This window comes from Buteo buteo, chromosome 23 (assembly GCF_964188355.1).
Source record: "Buteo buteo chromosome 23, bButBut1.hap1.1, whole genome shotgun sequence".
NCBI classification, from domain to species: Eukaryota; Metazoa; Chordata; class Aves; order Accipitriformes; family Accipitridae; genus Buteo; species Buteo buteo.
In genome coordinates, this window is record NC_134193.1 from 11,822,513 (window position 1) to 11,841,713 (window position 19,201).

The following is a 19,201-nucleotide window of genomic DNA, read 5'->3' on the forward strand; positions in this document are numbered from 1 at the left end:
ATGCCCAAGCCTCCTGTCCCCCTCCCAGGAGCCCACCACAGTGTTCAGAGCTCCCCTTGCATCCCAAGGCCCAGCTCTGCACTGCCCCAGCCAGACACGTATCTGCCCTCCCTGTAGTGCACAGTGCCTAGGACACACTAGTACTCAATACTTCATGTTGCTGCTGGGAAATTTTCATGTCTTTGCAAATGTTCAATTAGCTCCAGGGGCTCCCCAGCCCATGCAGGTCCCACGTGAATGCTCCTGACTTTGGGAAAACAGAAAAATTAGAGGGCTGCTTTCCAACTTGCCAGATATGGCTTTCAAAGACACCAAACATGACAATCAAGAGATGTACGGCCTCAGGAGTAGCTTTGGAGGATGCTGAGCAAGCCAGACAAAGCCAGAGCTGGCACAGTTGTGTCAATATGGCATGTAGGGGCAGGAGCTGAGTGGCACCAGACTTTCTGCTGCACTTAATGTACTTTACCCCAGGAGCCAGCTGGCAGGCTGGAGCATGGAGCCTGGGTGTGCTCGAATGTGCACCAGAACAGTTAATTGGTGGGTTAGGGCCCAAATGCAAAATCCAGAGCACAGGAATGTGACAGCAAACCTGCCCCCATTAGGAGCTGTGCCCTCCTGTCATGTGTGATTGATACTTGCTAGAAGATCAAAACCTTGCTGCTGAGGTCAGATAGAAAGATTGATTGCACAAGTTTGATTATGAAACCAGCCTAAAAGCAAATTAAAACATGATAAGACAAGGCTAAACAGAACTGGTTTTGAAGAAAACACTGTTTTTATCTCATTTCCTTCCCTGAAGATATCTGTAATGTTCTTCTAAGTCAGCACATCTGGAAAGCAAGACACACAGTCTCAAGGTGGGCTTCCTGGAAAGACAAACACACAGGTAGGGTTATTTGGTGAAAAATGTCATTGAGAGTCTTTGTGGTCAACAACCCAGATCTCCAAGGCTTCATCCTCCTCCTGCAATCCTGTGAATTGCCCTTTACTTCCCATTTCTGTTGCCATGTCAAGTCCTAGCCCTGATCTAATGCAGAGATGTGCTAGAAAATCCCAGCCAGTCTAAAGATTTCTAATACTAGCTAAACACCATGTTTCTCTTTTATTTGTTTTTCTATAGAGTTAAACTTCACATCTTCAACCTTTTGAAGCAGATGAATCCTCTCTACCATGACCACTGCTCCTGTATGTGTCAACCCTGGGGAGAGAAGCATTTCAACCTTAGGTGGTTAGTTCAGCAAACTCAGAAGCATTTGAAATTGGGGTTTTGTACATGGTGAAAGGAGTTCAGCACCTGTAACCATAGGCACTACTTCAAATCCCAAACAAATGCTTTAGTGTAGCTAAGGTTGCTATGTCAAAAGACTCTCAGTATATCCTAAAAATAAATACAGAGATAATAACCTGCAGAAGCCACAGTTACCTCACCAATGCTTAATTGTACTCAGTTTACATAATTTACAGGAACATTTACTGCTTCTTGGACTCAAATGTCCTAGCTTCCTCCTTTTCTGTTTCCCAGCTGCCTTGGGATAGTCCCCTGCAAGTCATTGCCCAGCTTTGCCTAAGAAGTTAAGAATGAGAAGGAAATCTCTGCATTGGACTTGATTTTCCCTTCTCACATGGAGTGTGCTTCATCCCAATACTGCCCATCCCCAGTACCCTTGAGCCAGGCACCCCAGAAAGCAGGAGGACACAAGGTAGAGCCACATGCCCTGCGTGTGTGTGGAGGCCCTGCATTACTCAACAAGTTCCTGGGTGCTCCTGCCACCACCCCATTCCAGAACTCCCAGAACCCTGTCCTGGCCCCATTATATCCATCTGTAAATGCCTCTTGCACTCAGCCTTTAACACCTGGGCCTTCTGGGCAGCCTTCACACATCAAGGGCTCTTTCATTTCTGTTCACTACCCCAACCCATGCCTGCGGAGCAGAAGTTCCCACAGTGCTATACCAGATGTGCTCTGAGTAACCCTTGATGCTTCATCAGCAGTAGTGAATGCTTCATTGGGGGACACAGTGTGTGTCCCACCAGGGATGCTGTGGGTGCCCTGGCCCTCCTGTTTGCACCTGTGAGATGTCTTGGAAGAAAGATGTTTAAGATATCCGGGGAAAAAGAGCAGAGCAAAGGGGGTAAGTGTTCATAAAGGCCAACCAGTTCTTGGACTGAGCCCTTCCTTGCCATGGAGGTAGCTATTGCTGCTGGGTTTATGCAGTGACACCCTGAGGCTCTCCTTATTTCCCATTTGCCCTTTTGATTTCCATCCTGCTTGACTGAGTTCCACCCACTAATAAATTCCTTCAAACTTGGAAAAGAGATCAAATATGAACTTAAAAGGAAAGTGCTAGGTTGGCACAAAGCCCTGTCTAGTTCAGTGACTAGTAATGGATGGGTAAAGTCACCTTCTGATTTTCAAGACTTCAAGTCTACTCTGTTCATGCCACTCCCTGCTTCTGATCATTCTCCTTTCTTTGTATCTCCTCTAGGTTTACTCCATGCAAGGTGACGTGGCCACCATTACATGCACCCTGTAGTAGACCAAAGTGCAGGTGGGTTTTTTGCTCTGTTCCTAATTATTCTTGAAGGAGGGCTATTATGCCTGAAAGCTTGTCAACTTTTTTCCAGCTGTATCAGCTCATCTAATAGAAAATATTATTGTCCTCTGCGGACCTTGCTTCTTTTATATGCTTAGATCATCATACCTACAAAAGCATTAATAATAGTTATTCCTAACATGGCATTTGTCTTTTTAAGCATCGTGGACCAGTGAGCAGACATATTCACAGACCAAGTCAAGTAATGCTCAGATCTCTTTCTGAGTGCCAATTAACAGCTAACACTCTCCTGTGGGTCTTCACCACGTGCATTACGTTTCACTGGCAGAGACTGCTGTTTGCCTGCCAGTCACTGAGAGGTTTGTAAGGCTTCTTTTGCAGTAGTTCACAGTCAACTTTACATTTTACCACAGTTAATAATTTAGAATCATCTTAATCAGATGATTTAGACATGTTTATCCCATTTCCCAGGTTCTGTGGCAATAAATGCATGCCACTCTCCATTGTAACACGTGAGCATCTATTCCTTTTCCTTGCTTCCTATTTTCTCTCCAGTTACAGAAGCAGAGAGGTTCCCCCTGTTATTTCAGGGTTATTTAAGGACCTTTTGCAACATACTTTAAAGGAAGTGTCTTGAAAAGCCAAGTGAACATCATATGAACTCGTTCACCTGTTCGCTGACTCCTCAGATCTGTTTGGGAGATGTGACTTCTCTGTGCAAACAGGGTGCTGACTCTTCCCTAACAGAGGATATTCATTCCTGTGTCTCTTAACCTCTTCACCGCAGCATCTCATGGATTTGCCCAGCACAATACTGAGACTCATTGGTCTGCCAGTCCCCAAACCACCCATCGAGTCTCTGTTTTTGTGCCACAAATGTATTTATTATGTGCTTTTATGCCTTTAGTAAGTCGCTCTTGAAAAATCCCTCTCTGACCTGCTTTATTTTGACTTGATCTGTCACTTGCCAGAGTTGCTGCTTTCGTCCTTTTCCCTGTTCAGACAGGACTCGCAGCCTGTCTCTCTCTGAGGGTATCTGTTTACTTCCAACTGTTGTGTTCAATCTCCTGCATAACTACACTAGAATTCTTCTCCTAGAACAGGTTTCCAACAGGTCATATATATATATTTACCTGAACCTTTCATATGAGGTCTTCAAGCAATTCACTTTGTCTGAATTCTAGTTGCTCCTTTTGCTTCAGCCAGATGCTCCATTTCTGTGTACTTGTCGGTTTTCAATTACTCAGTACTAGGGTGGGTATTTTGAGTTGCTGCTTCTCCTAGAGATCTCTGACTATATCTACATGACAAGTGGCTTTTCTGCAGTTACCTCTTGAACCAGTGCAATTCTTCAGACTAAATCAAGCGTTACTTCTCTGCCTCACTTCCAGCCAGCTGGCATGCTCAAATAGCCCAACCTTGGCTTTGCCCTGATTTCTCCTCTCTGCACGGAGGGGATCCAAGTCCCTTGTTACCCTTGTTTTCTGTGCTGGCACCTCTCTGAGCTCCTCTTGAACTCTGAGAGACCTGTCAGGGTCCTGCCAGGTGCCCCATGTCAAAGCCAGCCCCAACACCAGGTTGCACCTTTCTAAGCCCAGGATAGCAGCTCGGGAGAATGAATGCTGGGGTATATATTGATCTAATTAATGTAGCTACTGGATTTAAGACCGCTCTTTCAAGGAAGCATTACTTTTGCTTATGTGCAAGTGGAGTTCCCTTTGCCGCAGCTGGTGCTCCTTGCCTCTTTGCTGTGCGTCCTGCAGAAAAGCCCGGCTCCCTCTGCTCTGTATCCCCGAGCTGGCAGCAGGCTGCAGTTGGACGCCCCTCCCTCGCCCCCGTAATTTTCCTCCCTTTCCCCAGACGAAGCAACCCCCCCCGCAGCCCAGCCTCTCCTCGTCCCCCGACCTCCTGCAGTGCCGGGTCGCAGCCCCCCCCCGGGGCCGAGCAGCGGGGCTCCGCCCGCGCTCCCACCGCCGCAGCGGGGGAGGCAGCCGGGGATGCCCGGGGGGTCCCCGGGGTGGGGGAGTCCCGTCCCGTCCCCCACACACCCCCCCGGAGCGCCTCCCCGGGCGGGGCCGGGCGCGCTATAAGGGGCGGCGGCGGCGGGGCCGGGCGCGCTATGGGGAGCGGGTGGTGCGGCGCGGCGGGGCCGGAGCGCGGGGTGCTGCTCTTCCTCCCCCTCCCCGTCCCCCTCCTCCTCTTCCTCCTCCTCCTTCTCCTCGTCCTGCTGCTGCTGGGCTGCTCCCGGCCGCTGGCGCTGCGGCGCGGCCCCGGGCAGGTGGGCTACCTGCCGGCTCCCGGGCTGAGCCGCAGGCAGGCTGCTCGCCGCGCCCGCCGCGCCCGCCGCCCCGGCGCCCTGCCGCCGGCCTTCCCCAACGGCTGGTACCGCCTGCTCGACTCCGCGCAGCTGCCCCGCGGCGCCGTCCGCAGCCTCGCCCTGCTCGGTGAGTGAGCGCCAGCCGCCGCGGCCCCGACGGGCGCGCCCGACCCCCGCCCGGGCAACGGGGGCGGCGAGGCTCGGGATCCCGGCCGGTTGCGCGGGGCTTCCCCGCGGGGGAATCGGGCATCCCTGCCCGGGCACGCTGCCGCGGCTCCGGGGCGTCGCCGCCCGGGTGCCTCTGCGGGGCACTGAGGCGTGCAGGCCAGCGCCCGTGCTGGGGCACTGGCTCATCCCAGCCGGCATCCCCGCCGGGGCACCGGGGCGTCCCTGCACCGGCATCCCCGCCGGGGCACGGGGGCGTCCCTGCACCGGCATCCCCGCCGGGGCACCGGGGCGTCCCTGCACCGGCATCCCCGCCGGGGCACCGGGGCGTCCCTGCCCGGGTGTTCCTGCTGGGGCACCAGGGCGTCCCTGCACCGGCATCTCCGCCGGGGCACCGGGGCGTCCCTGTACCGGCATCCCCGCCGGGGCACCGGGGCGTCCCTGCACCGGCATCCCCGCCGGGGCACCGGGGCGTCCCTGCCCGGGTGTTCCTGCTGGGGCACCGGGGCGTCCCTGCACCGGCATCCCCGCCGGGGCACCGGGGCGTCCCTGCCCGGGTGTTCTTGCTGGGGCGCAGGGACGTCCCTGCCCAGTCCGTCGTCCCCCCCCCACTGAGGCACTGGTTCATCCTCACACGGGTATCCTCACCAGGACACCGGTCCGTCCTCACAGAGCATCCTGCTGGGGCACTGGGGCATCCCAGCCAGCACCTGCGGTGAGGCACTTGCAGTGTGCCCACCGGGGCTCCTTGCCAGTGTGCAGGGCATCCCTGCCAGGCCATCCCTGCCTGCGGGCTCTGCTGTGGCACTGCGACAACTCTGCCCCCAGCACCCCTTTCAGAGCACACCAGCCAGCACCCACATAAGGGCACCAAGGGTGTCACAGCCTGGGCTTTTGCATGGGCATTGAGTAGGGCACTGGGGACATCATGGCACAGGCTCGGTGAGAGTGTGCAGGGCTCTCCTGTCTGGGCTCCTTGCTGGGATACTGGGGCATCTCACTGCCTGGGCTCTCCTCCCAGGCATTGCTGCCTGCATGTCCCCATGTCCTGGGGACATTGGAATGGGGCCTCTCAGCCACATCCAGAGGGGTGCTCTGCTTGTCCAGCGTCCCTTTGCCTTGAAGATGGTTTTGGACTTGTGCTGGCGCCTTCCTCATCAGAAGGGATGTTTCTGCATTGAAATCCTTAGATTCAGTAGTGAAAGTGTGGGGGTTTTTCTGTTTTCAAGAGCCATCCTCTTCCTTGAAGTTGTTTGGTTTGGTTTTTTTTTGTATAATGGGACCTATGTAATTCAATATATACATCCTAGAGAGCCTCCACCAGCCTGTCTGTTATGACTCCATTGGTTGTCTGCCTGAAACCTGGTTCCTGGCACCCAGTCCTTGGGGTCTGGCTGAAACGTGCAGGTAAAATCACTTCTAGTGGCAGAGTGACAGTAGTGTACCAGTGCCAGGAAGATTATCAGTGAATAAGGCAGTTAAACAACCTGTAGCCTCCAGGTTTGTGGGTATATCTAGCTTATTTTGGAGCCTCTGAGCATAGCCTGGAAATGCAGCCCTGCTCTAGAGGCAGTGAGCCAGAGGAGATGAAAGAACAAAAATCGCTTGGCTCAGTCCCTGCAAGACTCATCCTTTGGGAGAAGACACCTTCCAAAACATGGCACTGAGCGTGCAGGAAAGCCTCGTTCTCTCCTGAGATTGTGGAAGTGGAGCGAGAGCTGCTCTGATCTGCAGGGCACTGCGCGGCACTGCGCAGCACTGCTGGCTGGGTGCTTGCTGCAGGGAAGGTGCTCAGACCCCCGTGAGGCTCCTGCACAGGAGAGGACCCCAGAGCAGGTTCTCTGAGCTGCTCTCTCCCAGACTCTGCATTCCCAGCCAAGCGCCCAGAACCGCATGGTGGCCTTGGGCCTCTTTATGTCCCATGTGCTATTCTTGCTACAATTGCTGTTTGTTTTCCATAAAAGAAATAGGCTAATTTAATAGGAAAACATCATTATGTGGCTAATACTGCCTTAATACTCACCTGCAACAGAGATTTTCAGTATATCTTAGGCCAGGATACTGTCCTCCCATGCGGAGAGACATCAGATTTGATGCACAAGCCAGAGCAAAGATCAGCTTCTCCTCTGGCTCTGCTGGCTCCAGAGTGCAAAGCCCAGAGGCAAAAGCAACACTCACTCAGGGGTCCTGGGTGAGGTGTTTGGGCAGCCAGCAAGGGTCTGGCCATGGGCACTGCTTCAGATCTTCAAGGCAGAAGAGCTCCAGGTGGCCTGTATGAAGGAAAGTTCTAGAGGTGGGACCTCCTTGGAGTAAAACTGTCTTAAAACGGTGGTGGGCAAAGCTGGTGGGCTGCAGGGCTGCTCCTTGGCGCACGTGGCTGGGACCCCCCGGGCTCCAAGTGCTCTGGTCTGACCCATCCAATGCTGCTCCTGTGTTTCCATGCTTCTGCTCCTGGTGAACCTGCAGCACCTCTCACAACAGGCAGAAAACCTTTCCCTGCCTTCCCCCTTTCACCCTGAACCTCAGGTCAGGTAGAGAGGCAGGTTAGAGATAGAAGAAAAAGCTGATGCTTCAGAATGAATCCCTGTTACCTGGGACAGGGGGAAGGATCTGCACCTCCGTGCCTCCATTCCCCTGTGCCTGCTGCCAGCAGATGTGTGGGAGTCTTCCAGAAAGACTGCAGGGACAACAGAACCAGGTGTCCTGGGTAAGAAGGGATCTCCAGGCACTGGAGTACCACTCATTTCTGCCAGATATCTTAAATAATCCTTCCTAGGCTTGAAGGCTGGGAAAGTTTGCAGGGTTTCCTTTTCTTTGCCCAGACCACAAAAACTCAACCAAGGAAAGTGCTTGTGCGTGGGATAGCTCACACTCTGTCATTTGTCATCAGTGTGGCTGTCTGGAAACATACAGAGAAACCTTGGCTCCCAAAGTTTAGTTTGGCCTTATTTCTCACTAGTTGAGCTTTAAGTTACAGCAACTGCTGTAATGATCAGATTTCACAAGCTGATGAAATCGGAATATATGTATGCATAATCTGAAGCACAGTATGGAAGAGAGGACCTGGCCTTTAACTCAGTAGCCACATCTGCATGAACAGCCCCCAAGTGCTTCTAAGCTCCCAGACCAGCTGTGTCCCCTTCCAACCAGGACATGACTTGAGAGGACACTGGAGTAGGTCTAGCTTTGCTTTCAGGCCAGATCACCGATGAGCAGCCGCTCTCCCCTGAGCCGCTGGTGGGGATGTGGATGCTGGCAGGTCTGCAGTGCTGCAGCACCCTCGGAGCAGCTCTGTGCTGGGCCAGGAAAGCACCTGGCACCTATCCAGTCACTCCAGGAAGAGCGTTTATTTAGATAATACTGTGGCATGCCATCCAGCCGTGGTTGCCTTGCACAACTGGGTGGAGTACTGCCATGACCAGATCTATGGCTATAGCCCAGGTACTGGCTGTGTCTTCATTTTAATAGTTCCTTGCTCAGCTAATGTGGTGCTACCTGGGTCTTGTCCCAAAATCTGGGTTCTTTCACCCGGTGCGCAGTAAGCCAATCAACACATCGAGTTGAGATATTTGTCTTTGTTGCTATACTGCAGTATAGGGTGCCAGGTCTCCAAATACCTGCACATCTTTAGAAAGGAAGGTTGAGGTTTTTATACAATTTTGTTACAAGGAAACACATACAACAAAAATTGTGATAGGCTACACAAACTTATATAACGAAAAGATCTTTTGAGCATGTCATGCTCTTGTCCAGTTCATTATACTGAGGTGGTTTCACATTTACATACTCATTATGCACAAGTGGGTGTTGATTTTAGTGTTAAAATTAAGCAAGGTAAGGCAAGGACAGGGACTTTACTTGATTCTCATCCAGCGTTGACTAATCTGCCATTATCTATTCCTAATGAATATGTTCTCAGTTATACACGCTGCACATATTTTAACTCTACTTAAGTTTACATGATGACCTTGGGGCATGTCTAAGGTAATGCATTTCTTCATATCAATTATTTCAAAATTTGTTAAGTTTTGCTGACTTTGCAAGTTAATTCTGCAAGTTATTATAACACTGTGGGTGGGGAGGAAGAGAGTGATCCCAGAACTGATCAGGGACAGATCCTAGCAGGGCAAACCTCACATTGTGTCACCGAGCACAAGGAATAAGGCCCAGCAAGGGAGAAAAGCAAGTCTGAGTGCTGGGGCAATACGGCCCCAGCCACTCCAGCACTGACTCTCCATTCCCCATGTGGTGCAGACCAGAGTCAGGGGCTTCCCTTTGCTTCATCAGAAAAGTTTCTTTTGCCGAGGAGGTGTCAGTGCTCTGGCTCGCAGCATCCGGCCGTCCCTGCCTGAGGAAGTGATTTGCTGCTGAGCTGTTGTGTGGACGGCTCTTGGAGTTCAAGAGCAAACAGAGGAAGGGCTTCTCCTTCCAGCTACCATTACCAGGGATTCCTGAAACGTATGAGCCTGTGCGCTCTCCTCTACACATCTCAGGCAAACAGATGGGAATGGAGTTCTCTTTAAAGGCAGCTATTGCTCTTCTCTGTGTATCTTTCGCTTAGCAGGGGAAACATGCTAAATCTTTAAACATTTTTGTGAACACACCTTTTATCCTGCAGCTGAAACAGGCTCCGAGAGCTCAAAGACCAGGGCTGAGGGTCAGAGCCATGAGGATTTAGAGATGACCAGGAGAAATTACGCTCCCCCTGCCTGGAGCAAAACAATGCCCTTCAGCAGGGACGTTTCTGTGCCACAGCAGCCCCTTGGGCCACCAGGCAGCTGCCTGGCTCTGCAAGGTGCCAACACGCTGCATGCGAAACACGGGGTGTGATGGGTCGTCTTGCTGCTCTGGGCTGTCTTTTAAACCTTGGCAGCCAGCTGACGGCCACCACACCCTAAGCATTTGCTACAGCAGCTGCCATCCCAATTTTGCACGGCCCTTTTTGCAGTCAGCAAATGCCTCCTGCCCGCAGGCTGTCTGGGAGGGAGCTGCTGCCTGGCAGGGCTCTCCTGCCTGCAGACCTGGGCAGCAGCACAGGTCCCGGCTCTGGCAGCTGCCTGGTGCCATCTCGTGGTTAAATAACTTCTCCGGAACAGCCCTGTTTCTGTCCTGCCACAGATCTTCCACCAGAAAGGAAAGAAAACCTCCAGTATTAATTTTTAGCAGGTTATTTCTGCATGTCTTTGCACAGGCAGATGCCTGCAACATTGAGTAAAAGGCCCACTCATTGCTGCCTGTTCAGAAGAGGCCAAGCAATGTGTGTATTACCTGACCCCGCCTTATCTGGGGATGTTGTTTTTACACCTTCATAACCTCATGTTTCTGCAGGAGAACAGCTCGCCGTGTTTCGCACCCAGGATGGCCAAGCCTACGTGGTTGACGCTTACTGCCCTCACCTCGGGGCTAACCTTGCCGCTGGCGGGCGCGTCATGGGCAATTGCATCGAATGCCCGTTTCACGGCTGGCAGTTTCAAGGAGAAGATGGAAAATGCATCAGCATCCCATATGCTGAAAAAGGTGAACATCCCCCAAATCAGCAGAAAGCATCCGCAGAAATGGCAGCTCCCTGTGTGTCCTCATTAAAAGCTACTTCATTAAGGAAAAGTGGTCTTCGTAATAACTCACCCTCTATCCTGCTCCCCTAGTTCATGCAGCACTCTGATTGTCCTCCTGGGTTGTCCATGTTGGGGCATAATGTTCCAGTGCCCTTTCCTATGTTAGACAGTAACCAGGACTTTAGTTAAATAACCACCCTTCTCAATTTTGATAGTCCTACAACTCCTGCATTCAGCAAGCAGAGGATAAAAGAAGATTTTTAACTCCGAGTCATCCATTGCACCAGCCCAGATGGATCCTGAGGAGATATTGGGTTTTAGAAATGATTCTGTAGTCTACAGTGACAGTTTATACCATGTCAGTACTTAAATCTGTCGCATTAGCATGACAGAATAGTCTCTCAATAGCAATTTTTTCTGCTTTTAAGGCTTGAAGGGAACTTTTGGTTGGAATCCAGGAAAGCTTGTTGCATACTTTTTAGATATGGTTTGCATTGACTTATCTTAAATCTTAGTTAAATATCTTACTTAAAGTTCACATGTAACACTTACTTGATCTGGCTGCACTGATTATTTTAAATCACCAATTCTAGATGTGGCTGAAACCAGCAGACAGACTTATCTTGAATTTTGTTTTGGCTTGTGCTTCTTAGTTATTTTCCTGCAAAGTTCAACTTTCTCTGGTTGGGATTGATTGGGATAGCAACGAAAACGTTGATTAGCAGCAAAAGTCAGTCTTTCTACTAAACAGACTATTTTTCCCAAAGTGAGAGAGACATTCCATCTATATCGGATAAGATAAACAATTTCTAGATCTCACCAAACAGCATTTCTTTGTGTGTGTGTGTGTGTTATTTTCAGAAAAAAAGATTAATACTCTATTTTTTTCCCCATATGTACTCAGTCAGGAGCTGCATTCAAATGAAAATTTGGTTCCAAGTAATGAGCAATGGTGTGTTTCATCACAAAATGAGAATGAATATTCTGGACATACACAAACACTTGCCAAGATGCATTGTTTCATCTGAAACGGCTGTATTCAGAGCCATTGTGATCATATTAAAAGAACAAAACTGCAGACAGCTGCCCTGCTCCCATACAGCCCAAATGGGTCAGGTTCATTTAAACAGATTTAAAAGCCATCTGTGCTCATGCAGGTCACTTTGGCGGAGAGGGATTTTGGAGAGCTCGGATGGGCAGCTTGTCCAGCACCAGGCTTGCAGGGGACCAACAGCCAAGCAGAGCCACAGAGCCTGACGTGGGGCTAGATGAAGCTGGTGAAGGGTCTAGAGCACAAGTCTTATGAGGAGCAGCTGAGGCAACTGGGCTTGTTTAGCCTGGAGAAAAGGAGGCTGAGGGGAGACCTTATCGCTCTCTACAACTACCTGAAAGGAGGTTGTAGCGAGGTGGGGGTCAGTCTCTTCTCCCAAGTAACAAGCGATAGGACAAGAGGAAACATCCTCAAGTTGCGCCAGGGGAGGTTTAGATTGGATATGAGGAAAAATTCCTTCACTGAAAGGGTTACCAAGCATTGGAACAGGCTGCCCAGGGAAGTGGTTGAGTCACCATCCCTGGAGGTGTTTAAAAGATGTGTAGATGTGCTGCTTAGGGCCATGGTTTAGTGATGGACTTAGCAGTTTTGGGTTAATGGTTGGACCTGATGATCTTAAAGGCCTTTTCCAACCTAAATGTTTCCATGATTTTATGTCTGCATGGGGGTAGATGAAGCCCTCTTTAAAATTTAAAGAGATGCATCCCACCCAAAGCACCAGATTTTTTCAATCAGAAATCACAGTGATGGTCTCATCCTGCCCCCTCTGATCTTCATTGACTAAAAGAGAAACATAATTTCTCTTATTATTTCACCTCCCACGTGACTGTACAAGGCTGAATAATAAGGAAGCGCTATCCTCTGTGCTTGTTTGCAAATGAGAAAAAAAAAAAGTAATAGAGGCAAAAGCCTTCCAATCCAGTAGAAGCTACTTTTTCTGACAACTGGGTAAATATAAATGCCAAAATTCATTCCACTGGAAAGAGTGCAGATATATTCTTAAAGTAACACAAGATACTGCAGTATTGTAACAGAGAATGACTTGAACTCAAGAGTTGGAGGTGGCTTTTACTCTGTGCACATCTATAACTAAAAGCATCTCCTTTTAGATCATTGAAACTTGAGGAGGGTCCAGTGATGCAGCAAGCATTTACTTATTTCAACAGTTTTAAGATCAGCAAAAGAGGCTGCAGAGCAGCCAGCCATGTTTCTTCCTTAAAAAACTTACAGAAAACACCCAACTGAAATAAAACTGATTTAAGCAAACTCTCTTTTGTGAACTTCAGAAGCTGCTGTCCTCCTTCAACAGCCTGAAAGCTGGAAAAGTGTCACCAGAGAGTCTGTGCCACATGAATATCTCCCATAATGATGATCTCTGAGCTGTGGTTCAGGACGAGGTGACCCTTAGTGCCAGCATCAGCCTTCGAGATGCCACTTTTAACTGATTCCTTTCTGTCCTTCACAGTGCCAGATTTTGCGAGGGTCCGGACCTGGCCGTCCTGCGAGGTGAATGGGATGCTGCTGGTCTGGTACCACTGTGAAGGGATCAGTCCAACGTGGGCAGTGCCCGAGCAGCGCGAGATCACCACCAAAGAGTGGGTGTTCCGTGGGCAGACGGAGCACTTGGTTGATGCGCACATCCAGGTAGGGAGCCCGCTCCCTCCGTGGGGCACATTCACGCCTGGCTCCTCTCCTGTAGTTCCAGTTCAGGGACATCTCCTCCCAGTTAACTCGTTCAGGGATATCTCCTCCCAGTTAACCAGGCCCTGCCTGTGCTCAGTGGCATCGCTGCTGCTGGCAGACCTCAGACCTAGAAATACATCCCTGTGTCGTATACCGAGAATATGGCATATGTTCCCCAAACACGGATCATGAGCTTCTCAAGTAGAGAACAGATGTTCTGGGTACTTAAAAGGAATCTGTTAATTTGCTTTGACTTATAACTGATGTAATTTAAAAAAAGATTCTCTAAGAATTGCGGCACTTGGCGTCAGGAAGCTTTTCAACTCATCAATCACTGAAATGGAAACACACAGTTATTTTGCTGTTAATCTTCATAATCACCATCATACGCTGACAAATGTGCCACAGAGAACAAAATGGCTGTTGCCTCAATCGCATCTCAGTGGAAATGAATCCGGAAAAGGGGAACCGTTTTGTGGCACTAAACAGAAGGGACCACGGCCGTGGTCCTCGGAGGGAGCAGGCGCAGGTGGAGGCTCCTCTGGGAAAGCAATGGGAGGCAGCAGCAGTTTTGAAACTGGGCAATCCCTGGAGGTCCTTGGGAGATTTTTATATGCTTGCTGCTGAGCAGAACACTTCTGTTTGTAAAAATCAGTGACAAAAATGACCCTTAATCTAGAGTGCACGTCTCTCCAAAGGCAGTGCCTGCCTGCTGACTAAATCACGACTAAGGTGAGTGGGTTAGAAAGGAATGGAGAATTATCAGAAGAAATTAAGAACATGCATGAGACATAGGAGATACAGCTCTGGGAGTGTGCAGAGGAGATGTGAGAAGCAGGGAGAATTTTGGAGATTGATGGAATAGTAATATTTATTTCATGTTTGCTTTGCAGTGCAAGCCACTGTACACAGGTCTATACTTGGGCCAGTCCGTGCTACTTGCCAAGCTGGTGGAAAGCTGGTGTATTTGAGTAATAAAGCCATTAAAAGTTCTCAAAAAGTGACATATTGTGGGCAGGCTGGTGGGGTTTAAGGGTTTAAAAGCATGTGAAAACTAGTCTAGGAGCACAAACATAAAAATGCTTTATTCATTATGATTACAGGGCCAAAGGAAGGACTGACTTGGAGTTCCAGCTTGTGCAGCTGCAGAATTTAACATGCATAGACTCCTTTGAGCTTAAAATGAACTGTGAATTTTCTAAGCTTCATGTTTAAATTATTCTTATATACTAGTTCAGAACTGGTCCCAGGTCAGTCTGTGCTGAGGCCCCTTCCTCCATGCACTCAGTTGCTGCTTGCTGTGTCATGGACCTGCGAGCATCTCTGCTGTGCTCGGAGTGATGTGCTGGGCTGTACTGCAGCCACGCTGGTGCTATTGCAACATTGCTGTTAAGTACAGGCAGCTCACAGCCAAGTCAGCTCTCACCAATGGCAAATTGTTCCCCAATGGCAGGAAATCCCCGAGAACGCAGCTGACACAGCTCACCTGGCATTTCTCCATGGACCAGCTATTCTGGGCGGATCTGATCTGAGATACACAAGGTCCAAGCTGTGGGATTTCATGAAGCACATCTGGAAGGTAAGACCCTACCTCCCCTCTTAGCCATGAGGAGGCTGAAGTCTTTCAAACCCTTTCTGCCTCAAAGCATCAGTCCCACCTCATCCCCTCTGCTGCCTCCCCCCATCTTCAGGTCCAGTCTCTTTTCTGTGTCTCTGAGGGTTTTGTCTGCACTCCCTCATCTGTGCTCATCTGTAGATGTTCTTCACAGCCAGCTCTTGTCACCATCTCACCCTCAGCCTGCACTCCCCACCTCTCAGACTGAGCTAATCCTTCTCCATCCCTCCAGGCGGAGTGGCGGCCAGAGCCAGAGCCCAACAAGCATTGCTCCCAGCTGCTGGTTCAACACACCGCAACCATCTTTGGGAAGCACATCTCCTTGATGGATTTGATGGTTTCAGCCAGGCAGGTATGTCCCGCGCTGGTGACCACCAGCACCCTGAGCTGAAGGACTTTGTCACCCAAAAGGCTAAATGAGTCCTTGCCTATCCTGCCCAGTGTAGCCTTTCCTACCAAGTGCATCAGACACACAGGCCAAAACTACACATTGGCATTGGGGCTGCTCCACAGCTGGGCAGCACAGAGAAAAGGGAGGGTTCCTAAAGGCTACTGTCCCCACAAAACAGATTAAAAAAAAATAAATAGCTAGTAGCTGAGCAAACACTGGTGACAATCTCAAGGGACCTTCACACGGCTTTGTCACAGCGCTTTACAATACAGAAGTGTGAACCATTTCAGTCCGTGGCAAACATGCCTGGGAAAGGTGTAGGAAGCACTCAATATACAGTAAGAAACACTTTGAGGATGTTGATCTGCATGATCCAAAGACCTCAGAGGTTTTCAGACAAGTTTCTGGAAAGCACAAAGATTTGTCAGTTTACCAACATTTACACTAAAGAAGTAAATTCATACTAATGTCAAGAACTCCTTCTGCAATTGAAAGTTTGCTCATTTTCTTATTTTTTTCCTCTCCTGTGTTTTTGTTTGTTTTTTTTTTGTTTGTTTGTTTTTTTGTTTTTTGTTTTGGAAACATGTTTATTAACCATACTTCTCTTTCCCCTCTCCACTTCCAAAAAATCAGACACAGTGTGTCTTGTAGCCCAAGATCCGCCCTGAATGAGATAATAAAGTAGTTGACACAAATTGATAAAGAATTAAAGGAAAATACAAATAATGCCATTAAACATGAATCAATGGGAACTAGATGTTCTCAATTCCATTTTTGCTTGTGGTTTTTGGGACTTTTTTTGATGAAATGTTAAGCTTGCCTTATAGAACTAGTAACTTTGTTCTAGTACATTTTTGAAGGCATTTGACCTAATTGCCATATTACAGATTCAGAACAATAGCAAAACAAGTCATGATACAAAACTTTGATAAGGGATAGCTCTTGGTGCAATTAGGGAATTATCACAAAATGGATGTTGATTGTATCTCTGTTCAATTTTACATATGTGCTATTTAGCACTGATATCAATGAACAGGAGAAAAAAGACATTAAAATAACCTTTCAAAGAGTTTGTACCCAACCAAACATTAAAGGAGTAGTAAATAAAGTAGCCAAAACCCCCAGCAATATCTGCACTGCTTCAAAGAACCACATGTATGAACATGCATCTGCGTGTCTGAATGTGAGTAAGTCAAAGAGCAGAGAACAAGTACTTCATGTCATGCAAGCTAAAAGGCTGAACCTGATTTCAGCTAAAACCTAATGTGACTGTTGTAGCTGCAAAGGAGAAAGCCAGAGCAGCAGTAGGGATGTTGTATTACCTCCATATTGTATTGCATTCACTGCTACTGAGATCCGGAGCCCAGGACTGGTGTCAACAGTCCAATAAGGCTGCTCATGACCTGAAGGTAATTCAGTGACGAACAACAAGACCAAGTGAAAATTTGGAAGTGTTTCCTAAAAGATTAGATTTTAAGCTTTCTGGGACCAGTAGAGCGCTGTAAACCCCCATGAATTCCCATAGGCCCACAGCAAAGCCATCCAGCCCTGACACATTTGTGAATATCCCATGGAAATACAGGCTGCATGGCTCTGCAGGATTTCCCCTGCCCGCAGAGCATTAACAGTTGGCAAGCAGTCTGTGACTCTCGGCTCTGAGGTGTAGCTTGACTTTTTGCCTTTTATCTGATGAAAAGACAGAGTAAGGGGAAACTTGAGCATGGGCCAGGAGGCATCTCAAGCAGGTCTCAAGCTGTGGGAGCTGCTGTACCAGAGGGCTGGTCCATTGGGGACTTTTCCCTGAGGGTGCTCCGTTGCTCTGCAGGTGGGGCCAGGGCTGGTTTTCCTGATCTTTGAACATGCTTTCCTGGGCCGTGGGATCATCCTGCAGACGGTGACTCCCCTGGAGCCTCTCCTGCAGAATGTTGTTCACAAAATCTATTACCAGAAGAACATGCCGGCCATAATCCCCAAGTTCATCCTGAGAGCAGAGTGCATACAGGTAAGGCCCCTGAAGAAGAGCAGCTGAAGGTGGTCCCCTGGAGCTTGGTGGCTAGGAGGTGTGAGAAGGAAGAGCAGTTGCCCACATGGGCTCAGATATATGTGGGAGCAAAGGACTCATGGGCAAGATCCTTTCAGTGCTTGGTATGATCTTTCACTTTTAGTAGCCCAAAGAACTAAACTGGAGGTTTAGTAAAGAGGGTCCCTGCAGTGGGCCATTTGTTGAGAGTGGCAGAGAGGAGCTATCCCTCTCCTGCAGATGGGGAATAGGGGCACAAGGATGAGGCAACCTCTCCCAAGCTCCCCAAGAAGTCTTTGAGGGAACTAATAACTGCATCTGGATTTCCAGCATCCCAGGCTGGTGCTTTAAGGTCATCCTATCTCCTTTGGTGAGAACTGAGCCAAGAAATCCTCCTGCTGTTAAATTATGAGATTGGGCAACTCCCAACAGAGGTTTTCCAGGTCCTTACCACAGAGATTCATGGAAGTGGCGAAAGGTCCCTCTGGAGGTCTCCAATTCGATATCCTAGTTGGGACAAGACTATTGTCAAATTCAGGTCAAGCATTGCCTTGAAGGTCTCCTCCTTTGGAGAACGCCCCCATCTCTCCAGGTCTTTGGGTGGCCCATTCCATTATTGCTCTACCCACGTTGTTAATTTTTAATTTTAATATCCATTTTGAACTTCTCAACCTGTAATCTGTGGTTGTTACTCCTTGTTATACCAGCTGGCACTAGCAACAGAAAGCTGACTCCATCACTCCTGTAACTCCCTTCAAGCAGTCAGAAGAGTTCATCTCATTCCCTTCTGTCAGGGGTCAAAGTCTGGAAACTGGTCTGACCAGAGAGAGTTTCACTGGCACTACAGCAAAAATTGCCAGAAGATTATTTTCAGATGCCAAAACCCTACCCCAAATCAAACTTGGCTGTGCTAGCTCCTATTGTATAAAAGGTGGCTTAATACTGTGCATTCTTACTAACGTGAATGAGCAGTACTCATTTCTGCAGAGACCTCTTCACAGAGGAAAACTCCATAAATCTTACTGCATGTGTGTGTGTGTGGGCAGAGTTTAAGATGCAGATGCTTAATTTATAAAGGTCTGGTTGGCTGGAGCTACCCAAAGAATCAAAAATCTCAGGTGGAGCAGCTCCTACCTACACAAGATCCACTTCTTTTCCAGTACCTCCTATGACAGAGGCAGTCTAAGCTGAAAGCATCTTATTCGGGATCTATGATGGGCTAAACATCTGCTAACTGCAGACAGAGCTGTAGCGTTACAAGTTACAAATAGCACGAGCAGTCCCACGCCAGCCATTTGGGAGAAATGCTAAAAAAGAAACCTACTGTGCAGGTAGGTCACAAAACTCCTGGTTCAGCTTCCCCACCTGAATGAGAGCATCCTTCTCCCCCCAGTTTGAGCGCGATATAACCATCTGGAATAACAAACAGTATCTGCCCAAGCCGCTGCTGGTCAGAGAGGACTCCAGCATCCAAAAGCACCGGCGCTGGTACGCCCAGTTCTACAGCGAGAAGAGCGCGAGGCTCCTGGCACAGAAGGAGGGCCTGGACTGGTGAAGACCTTGCTGCCCACTGCACAAGGTGGCCAGAGGCTCTTGGGTGGCTCCTGCCACCCTGGCTGGTGAGCAGCAGTGCTGGGCAGGCATGATCAATATAACAAATATTGGCACTGGCACAGGGAGCAGAGCCTGAGCCCTGGAGATCCTCCCTCTTTTACCTTCTGTGTTTGGGGCATCAAAGCCCGAAGGGTGTAACATGCTTCCTCTTGTACCTGTGCTGCAGTGTATGAGCTGAGTGTGAACTTCAGATTTCTAGAACTGTCTTTGAAATGCTCTTGTCTCTTGCTGC

At 49.2% G+C, this 19,201-nt stretch overlaps 1 protein-coding gene across 1 annotated transcript; it reads left to right on the top strand.

The window, feature by feature from the left end:
* Window positions 1-4,677: 4,677 nt before the first annotated feature.
* Window positions 4,678-18,910, top strand: LOC142043707 (cholesterol 7-desaturase nvd-like). Its single transcript, XM_075055175.1, has 7 exons — window positions 4,678-5,002; window positions 10,369-10,557; window positions 13,112-13,290; window positions 14,783-14,908; window positions 15,177-15,296; window positions 17,161-17,337; window positions 18,749-18,910. The coding sequence occupies exons 1-7, from the start codon at window positions 4,678-4,680 to the stop codon at window positions 18,908-18,910; spliced, it is 1,278 nt and encodes a 425-aa protein (XP_074911276.1).
* Window positions 18,911-19,201: the final 291 nt, after the last annotated feature.